Below are 9,646 nucleotides of genomic sequence, written 5' to 3'. Positions count from 1 at the left end.
TTATTATTATTATGAACTAAATACAAAATCATGCAAAGTTATTGAACTTAAAACTACTAATTTAAATGCAAAAGAATATAAAAAATCTTTCAGTTCAAAGTGCTAAGCCAATTCATGTAAAGACCTAGCACTTGCCACTCGATAGCTCTTAACCCTAACATTCGTGGATCAACTTCTTTCCTAAAAATATCTATTTTGAGTTAATATTTCATTATAATGATTAATATAAATAGACATACGATGCAGCATGACTTAAGCTACTATAGAAAAATAATAAAAGTTATGTACATCCCATGCAGTTTTTTCCAGATGCAACTTTTCTATGGCTTATAGAAAAGTACTATTGGCCAATACTAAATACAACCTCTACATAAAATGGCAGTTACTATAATAAGCACCACCCACATTCATATTGTAAAATCCAGAGAACAACGTTTCGTCACGTGCTTTTGCTCATCATCCTATGATTTGTTAAACGTGAAATACGGTGATTGGAATAACATGGCACTGAAATTGACACCTTCAACTAGGATTGGCTAAAAGTTTTACAACTGAAGTTTAACATGCCCAGACACTGTTTTATAAAGAAAACAGACTAGAAAAAGGTTTAGATACCAATCATAGATGGCAGTACCAGCAGTGAAGTGGAAGGAAAAATTTTTAAAAATTGTTTTTAATTTTCTTCTTAGAGGGCACTTATTTATAGTCTCAAACATATTTTAGGATTTTTTTCTTTAAAGTTCATTAAATAATACAATTTTGTACAAATAATTGAAGGTTATGTCACTATTTACAAAAATAATATCTAAAATCCAATAAAAGATAAGTACCCTATGATTTTTTAAATTCACAAATGTGATTTTGCCCTCACGATAAGACAAAATGGCAACAGCATATAACGAGTTAAATGGTTAATTTGGTTTGCATATTCTGAAATATTCTACTATTGCTGGATCTTTCACTCAACTCAATAGAAAGTTACACCTTTTTTAAGTGGTTTTGTGGTCAAGTTGATTTTGATGTTATGAAAAACTGATATCCTCAGATCCAGTTCTTACAATCTTTATGGTATTTACAAGTACAGATATTAAGAAGTGAATTTGTAGCATCTTTAGTACAGAGTTAATGATATTTTTTATACTGTTTTACATGCACATGAATACACATCTTGATAACAGGAAAAGGTATAGATGTTGCCTTTGGATATGGTAGATGCAGTTATTTTATGGTACTTTAAGGAAAAGCTTGTTAAATATTTGAATGTCAATGGCTGGTTTGAGCTTTTTAGTGTTTAATTTAGTGGACAGGATGGCCTAGGCAGACCAGTATGTCTCTTATTGTCCTTTAATGTTATGTTATATTCCTACTTCCCATATACAATCATATCAAGTAACAGTTCTTCTAGTGAGTTACATTATATTATACTTAAAAGACATTAGTTATAAAACATAAAAAAGTTGTCCTGAGAAGAAACATGCTTACAACCCCCTTCAATGTCCCAAGATGCTGCTAGTAAGGAGAGATAGGAAAATGGCAAATCGGCAACATGTAGGAAGTGAGTGAGACAGCAGAGACTGGGCAAAAAACATCTAGGGGAAGAACCTTGGGATACGCCAAATTATGCCAAGTGCAGTCCATCCAGTGGAAACATCTTGCATAAGATATAGATATAAACAAGTGCGGTCCACCCGAGCAACATCCAGGAGACAGTTCAATGCGTGTCTGTGATTCCCTACTTTGAATAGCAGATAGACCCGACTGTAGGAATCACAAGTCAGTAGGAATGGGCAGAAATCCCCATTTGCTTTATTCTGGAGTGACGGTCCTTGATAACTGAAACTAGTAACTTTTAGTAAAATAAGTATAGATACACATACCACTGGATAAGCTGCTAGTAGTCTTACAAAAATGCCCGATCTCAACATTGAACATTACAAAATTATTCATATCTATTGCTAATATATGAAACATACCTAACCAGGCAACATCTGCCACCATGTGGAATCCTGAAATATGACATGTATCAACTAAAAATCTATAAGAAAAGTAATATGTCAACTTATCTAGTCAAAATCGAATAGACGTGTATAGAATTGCCACAGGAGGAAGACAATACCTGCCTGAGGAAGACACAACCAGGTCATGCAGATAATGTGTTACAAATGTATTGGGAATTGTCCACATCCCAACCTGAACAATTTCTTCCATAGGCTGGTGAAGGCAAGCAGCTAAAGACGTAGTTAGATGACAAATTGGGTGTGAAAAAACATTGTGCAGACAGCAACCTTCTATGAACAAGTCAGAATACACCAGTTGTATGCATTGATGAACCCAACCAGTGAGTGCAATTGGAGTGCATAGAATACAGAGGGAATCCTTGGAACAAATAGATGGAAATGATAATATGAAAGGAGCCAGAAAAAGCCACATAACATCTCTTGGAATGAACCAAACAAAGAAGTCTATCCGGAACTGAACGGGAGTACAGGTGGGAAATGGAATTTAAGGAAATAGAAGAGAAAGACAAACTACCTGCTTGGGCAGCAGAAGTCTGGGGAAGAAAGGCCCAATCAGGATAGATAACAACATAAGACGAATAGGAAAGCATGCGGGAAACATCTATGGCATAAATATCAGAACAATGATGACTGCTATCAAGGAGAAAGTGGACTTAAGGGAAAGATGGTACAAGGAACACATAACAAAGTGTTCAAATGTAGAACTGGACAGGACATGAAGGAAAACTGAGATCCAATATGGCAAAAACAAAGGGATATGAAGGACAGACAATACAAAAGGAACAGAAAAAGACGGAAATAACAGGGGAGAAGAAAGCTATCTGGAAAGAGGATAATCGGAAGGTGTTTGAAAGGGCAGCCCTATAACTAGAAACTACAAACACTGTCCAAATAACCTGATCAAACAACCAGGCAAAGAACTGGGAAGGATGAGGTACCAAAGGACAGGAGGGCTGGATGGACCATGGTCTGAAAAGGTAGACCACTGCCTTTGGTACACATACAACAAATGGGAAAGAAAAGATACTACACAAGGGGGTGAGTTCTTGAGCTGAGGCAAGGGACCAGGCAAAATCCATGCATGAAGATGGAGTTTGGAGACATTGGAATGAACTATGTCCAATTGCGAGTGTTGGAGGAGAGATTGGGACAGAACTAAGGGCAAGGGATGTCACTCCAGTAAGAGCCAGAGCAGATGAAACCACATCCAAGGGAGCTAATACAAAGTAACAAACAGGACATGACAAGGAGAGGTCTAACTTAGGGAAAAGACTCTGAAGAGGAATCTGATTGGAGGATAAGTATATGAGTGAAGACCCTTACCATCCTGACTGAACACATCTACTCCCAGAGCTGAAGGGTGTGAACAGACTAGGCAAGGCAACTGGAAGAGGTACTATCCTGAGGAGGAGAGAAGGAGATCTGGGAAGTGGATGGGGGAGGGAGTGGAACTGAAAGCAGAAACCTTTAGACAGAACTCATGGAACTGTTTCTGTTGTGAAGTGTAGCCAAAAAGACGCATAAACTAAACCTACTTAGAAAAAGTACTCATTACTGACAAACTAACAAAACCTACAATAAAAATAACACTTGTAAAACTATGAAATTCGACCTAAAACAAAACAATAAGCAACATCTAAAGTACAAAACCACTAAAGAAACTTATAATATAAAAGGGATGTAAATATCAAATTTGTAAGTCCACTCAAAAAACCAATAAGATAAAGGACATGAAAGTAAAATCTACCCTGAAGAACATGAGAATGAAAAGGCACCAAGTTAACAAAAATATTTGACTCAAATCTAATCTCCAATTAAATGTGAGTAGTAGTACAGAAAAAGGAAGTTACAAACTAACATTATCAGTGAAAAGAAGTACAAATAATGAACCAACACACCTACAAAATTGGCCGAAGTTACAATTACACAAATAGTAACTATCGTGTAAAACTCGTACATACACTGAAAATTAAACAAAAACAAAGTAATAATCAAACTATAAACACAAATTTAAATGAAAGTAACTCAGATGGTAAAAGAATTATAAAAATTTAATCTAACCTAAAATCTAACAATACCTAACCCACAAGATTACATGGAGGCGTGGTAAAAGGTGGAAGGTGCAGTAGAAAGAAATTTCCACTCAGTAGTTATACTATTCCTTACAAAAAATCATAATGTAAAAGGAAGAAATCGTCAGCGGAATTAAGGCACAAACTCCCTGCAAACTAATGCCTATAATTTCCCAGCAGACATTGTCAACCCTAAAATCTAGGTACTTGTGTCAAAACCATTGTCAATTATTGCGTGAAATTCTTCATCTGTCATATTAAATCTTGAATACATATGAACAAAGCAGAATTCGGAACACAGAACTATTTCTAAAACAAACAAGTAAAACAATGGAAATCACACACAGGAAGTCAAAACTTGAAGTTGAAACTGATATAAATTTATGAACAACAATAAAAATTTTGGAGTTACATGGAAAGGGAGTTAAAACACACGTCTACGCACTAGAATGCCAATCAAGAACGTGAAGATTGTTCTAGAATAGCTGAAGGAGCTACCTGTGCCAGTATAGATGGCACAATACAATTGGTGGAGAATAGTCACATGATCAGCACATTTTGAAATGGCACAAAACTCATGGGGTATAAAGATTGGTGTGCTGTAGCAAAAATTTCTTTACCAATGCTCAGAGGGCAGACCAGCATTGAGATAGCTTTGGGTGAGAGGGGTTAGTACTATTTCTTGCATTATATTTAAATTAATTGTAACCATAATATGGTGATAAAAATGTTAAAAAAAAGTTGGCAGATCTTGTTAGACAGGGCAGTATGTTGGCAGAAATTGGTGAAAATAAATATTTCCCAGGTCATAATCTCAGAAAAATCTCTCATTCAGCCCCAATTTCAGATAGTTGGCTGGGTTGCAGAAAACAAATATTTTTAAGTCTGACCAAAACATTTGGCATCTATGTGCTGGGGTGTATGAATACTTAAATGTAAAGTTAGGTACAGGTTGGTGTGGGGGAGGGGACAGTTGTCTTTGTACAAGCTACACTATTTAGTAGACAGTCTAACAGTGTCTGAGATTAATGTTATAAATTAGCTATGTTTAGTATGTTAGTACTTTGTGGTGTAGTGCCCACAGTGTTAATGGAAAATGTGCAGAGAAATACTACTACAGTAGAGTGATTCCAGATATGGAAAACCTATCTTATAGTAATAGGTTATGTTCTCTTAGTTTCTTATGAAAAAAGAAGAGTAAGAAGTAATCTTACTGAAGTTTACATTATTGGGGAGAGGGGGAGTTCAAAAGGACAAATGCTTCTGATTTCTGTGTGCTATATTCTGCAGATAATAAGAACACACACATTTAAGATTTTGAAAAGACAAGCTAAGCTTCAGTTAAGATAGTTTCATTTTTCTAACAGGATGATTGACTTATGGAATAAGTTGACATTGGCAGTAGTGGAAGCCAACACTGAAAGGTCAAAGGAATTTATGAGGGAATATTTATGATTTCATAAAATGTAAAGGGTGAGTTTATATTTTTTACTTCCAAGGGTTGATGTACAAGAACAGCTTGAAGGACCTAACTGTTACTCATTCCCCACAAGTTATGTTTTTGCTGGAGTGTATAAGGACTCGGGGAAACATGACTGAAGTTTCCAAGATTGTCAGAAACTTGAAATCCATAAATCCAATAAGTAATAAGACAAGACAAACTTAAAATATAAAAAACCCAAACATGACTCTAATTAATCCTTTTTTTCGAGTAGTCAGTCTATGGAATACTTTACCTTCTGATGCAATAGTCCCGACGGTACCAGGTTGTCGGTACTCAAGCATCTCTGATCATGTGACTTGAACAGTTAGAAATTCAACTGTTCTTCCAAGTATGTTCTTGTGGGAAAATTTTTTTTCACACCAAACCAAACTGTCAATTATCTGTAAGATCAAATGGTATGATGACTATGGCAATGAATCAGTTAAAATATAGACTGTTATAAATTTGATGGGAGTCGGCCTCAGAAAAATCTATTAGCAGATTATAAATTAGAGCATGTCAGAGGTAGGCGTGGAAAATGGTTTCTGAATTTTCATTGATTGCTCTTTAGCCCCATAAGATTGAAGAATAGAAAAATATAGCTTCAGAATATCGATGACAAAATTAAGGAGAATATTTTAAGTTACATTATATAGTTTTCTAGGGCATGGACAAAAAGGGGATTAAAGACATGAACAAGAAAGGAATTGCAGAAAACCTGGCAATGAACAGATATGGTTGGAAAAGGGCAACGCATGTGAAGGATGGTAATCCCTGTTAAAGATGAAAACTAAAGAAGAGGAAAAAATTATAATACATTCACAGTAGCATTCAGTCGTAGTCACTCTCCTACATTTTATGTACAGGGCACTGTTTAAAAACATGTATACACAAATTATAGGTGATCATAAATTCAGCCTTTGTTCGTTAAGTAATATGATTAATCAGAAATGGTATTTACTCACATGCATACATATAATTACACAAAGGTATATTTAGGATTTCATAAAATGTAAAGGGTGAGTTTAAATTTTTTACTTCCAAGGGTTGATGTACAAGAACAGCTTGAAGGACCTAACTGTTACTCATTCCCCACAAGTAACTTAACAGTAACTTAAATGGTATGTTTACAACATATGAAAAAAAAAGTAAAATAACGAGCTTTTACGGAAATACTTATTATGGAAAAAGGGAACATGGCTAAACTACTAAAAATTCTACTTCCAAACATTGTTCTTGATGTTGAGGAAAACAAAAAGATTTGTAAAACAATAAATTCCACGAAGGGTGGGAAAAATTTATCCATGAATTTATATTATTAATATTCACTTCTATGTACTTAAAGAAAACTAAAATCAACCTTGCAATAAGTACAGCTAATTAAATATACTTTTATATTTCTACATATAAGATTGAAATGTAATGTTTCATCAGCTAGGTTCTCTTGCTCTTAACAATATTTTCAGTTCTAATCCCAAAATATTAGGATGTTTGGCCAGCTTAGACTTAGTTTAATCCTGTATACATATAAAATTAATATTAACAATACAAAACAACCGATAAATAAAAAGTAACGATATTTGATATATATATATGTATTTTAACCAGTACTGTGAATGAAAGTAAGAAGCTAACAATGCAAAATAATCTTTATAATAAAAGTATAAAAAACAATAAATTAAAATAAAAAGTAATGACATTTCATATATTAATATTATAACCAATACTTTTAATGAAAGTAACAATAAATAAATAATCACTAAGCACTACAGTGTTTAGGGATGAGCTGAGAAACATGGCTGCTTTATTCAATCTATTACTCTATTATGCTTACAAATAACTTCTAAAGTAGAGTTATAGCCATATTTGAGCACCTAATTGTAATTATTGAGTGTTTCATAGCTTGTGAGACTCCCAACATCATTGAAAGTGTTGCTAAAGTAGAGAACTGGGAACTAACTAATCTTCATCTTTCTTTTTCATTCTCCCATGCTATCCAAAAAATGAGTGAAGTTTTTGTTATGGCTTTAGTAGAACAGAAAAACATTTTAGGAGCACTTGGGAACAGGCTAACACTAAGCAAATTAGTTCTTAGTATGTAGGGATGGACTGAGAAGAGAATGGCCACCACATTCAATCTATTACTCTATGATGCTTACAAATAACTGTTAAAATTGAGTTATAGCCATATTTGAGCACCTAATTGCCATTATCAAGTGTTTCACAACTTGTATATCAGCAATATTATTCTGTTCTTCTACCACACTTATTTTTGTTGGAAAATAATAACAAGGAAAATTAGTACTTATGAACCTACTTCAATGAAACTGTTTTTAAAAAAAAAGGAGAGGAAACAAGTAATAAACAAATTTGCAAAAATTAAGCATGATGTATGGATGGCAATGCCAAATAGTACAGAAATAAGGTCAGAATGAATACACAAAACAATACAAAAATCCCAACATAAGCAGACAGTAAGTACTGAGTCAATCTTACAAGCTTATGGTTATTAGCCACTGTAACTTGTAAGACTGTACAGCAATATTCTGGTTAAATGCTTTTATTCAAACTTGAATTCATGCAACTGCTACGAATTCAACACGTATAGATAAGAATTATTCGAAAAATTTGTCTGTATTGTGTATTCATCCCTACATCATACTTGAGTTTTGCAGGGTTTTTTTATTACTTGTATAGTAAAAGTATAACTTACTTAGCCAGGGAACACAGAAACAGTACACTACCTATCAGCTTGAAGTTGAACTGAGTGAGTTAGTAACAATATTATAAAAATTGAATTTGTTTGGGAAAAAAGTAACTATTTTATTACAATTTACATAAATATTTGGTAATAATATTACAGAGCCTTCAACTGGACAACTATATGCAATTTTGAATTGTGTTTCATAGCCTAGGTTATCTAATTCATGTTATTATTAGTATTACAACTACTATATAAAAACTACTGAGTTGTAAGTGTAATAATTTTAATAATTCTGCTTTTTACGAATGTTGGATAAACTAAATCAGTATATGGGTAAAATGTGTTTTATAACGCTTTTTTCTTCTCTTAGTTACAAATGTGATCGTTTACAGCGACTTTTAGTCTTACCTTAAAAATCCCACATGTTCACCACCATTGACCAAAATTCTTGTATTCACAAGCCATTCTGAACTGGCAGAGTCAGGAGGTACTACCTTCCCGTCAATAGAATACGTATCACCAATTAGATCTTCATCTGCTTGTGCAATATTTACTAATGAAGTCTGGACAATGAGTAAAACAGCGATAATATAATGTTCATTCATTACAAAATTTAATTACAGAATCGGTCGTGTATATCACAACACTCCACTACGAGAAATTTCAGTATTAAATACAACACACAGTGACCAAACAAAACCTTTGCGCAACAAAATATTGGTAGGTCTAGAGTGCGAAAAGGATATACACTTTACGAAAAAGTCAATATGATAATGTAAATCATTTAATCGTAATTCTATAGCTTTATAGAAATAATACGAATGTAAATGTGTGTATATTATGCAATAACCAAATACTAAATGTCAACAATTAACTGTTTATCTTCATCATAATGATTAAATGTCTTCTTTCCGTATTTTGTATACCGCGAATCCCCTTTTTTATTGTATATAATATATATATTTTCAGAGATGAGTATTAAAACCACTCTTTAACAAGTCAAAATGGCAAATGAACAAAGTATTACATATATTTTATTGCTTACTTTCACAATTAATTAAAACAATAAGCAAAGGCTGAATTGCTCTTTTAGTTAAAGATTTTTCAAACATATTCCCATCCTAACTTATGAAGTGAATCAAGTGGCAATTACAAAAACGAAGAGTTTACATTATATATCACATACCATCTGATGGCTCAGAAAGCAAGGGTTGCAAAGTTCTTTCAACTGAGTTTTCGAACTCCTAGCTATCATTTTCAGTTACACAAACTGTTAATGAGCTAAGTATCATATATGTACACTCCAATTCTATTGTTGCGTCAGCGAGGTCGCGTGACTAGTGTCACGCCACTTCTCTCGAACCTTCGG

General features: G+C 33.7%; 1 protein-coding gene across 1 annotated transcript in view; it reads right to left on the bottom strand.

Moving 5' to 3' along the window:
• LOC106469838 (ER membrane protein complex subunit 7-like) overlaps nucleotides 1-9,007 on the bottom strand; it is a 26,233-nt gene extending 17,226 nt beyond the window's left edge. Inside the window, exon 1 of the mRNA XM_013930350.2 lies at nucleotides 8,686-9,007. Coding sequence (XP_013785804.1) covers nucleotides 8,686-8,882 — 197 coding nt within the window. The 5' untranslated portion in view covers nucleotides 8,883-9,007. The remainder of the gene's footprint in view (nucleotides 1-8,685) is intronic.
• Between the last annotated feature and the right edge of the window lie 639 nt (nucleotides 9,008-9,646).

Source organism: Limulus polyphemus, unplaced genomic scaffold, assembly GCF_000517525.1.
Source record: "Limulus polyphemus unplaced genomic scaffold, Limulus_polyphemus-2.1.2 Scaffold3677, whole genome shotgun sequence".
Lineage (NCBI taxonomy): Eukaryota > Metazoa > Arthropoda > Merostomata > Xiphosura > Limulidae > Limulus > Limulus polyphemus.
This window is presented reverse-complemented; position numbering and strand designations above follow the sequence as displayed.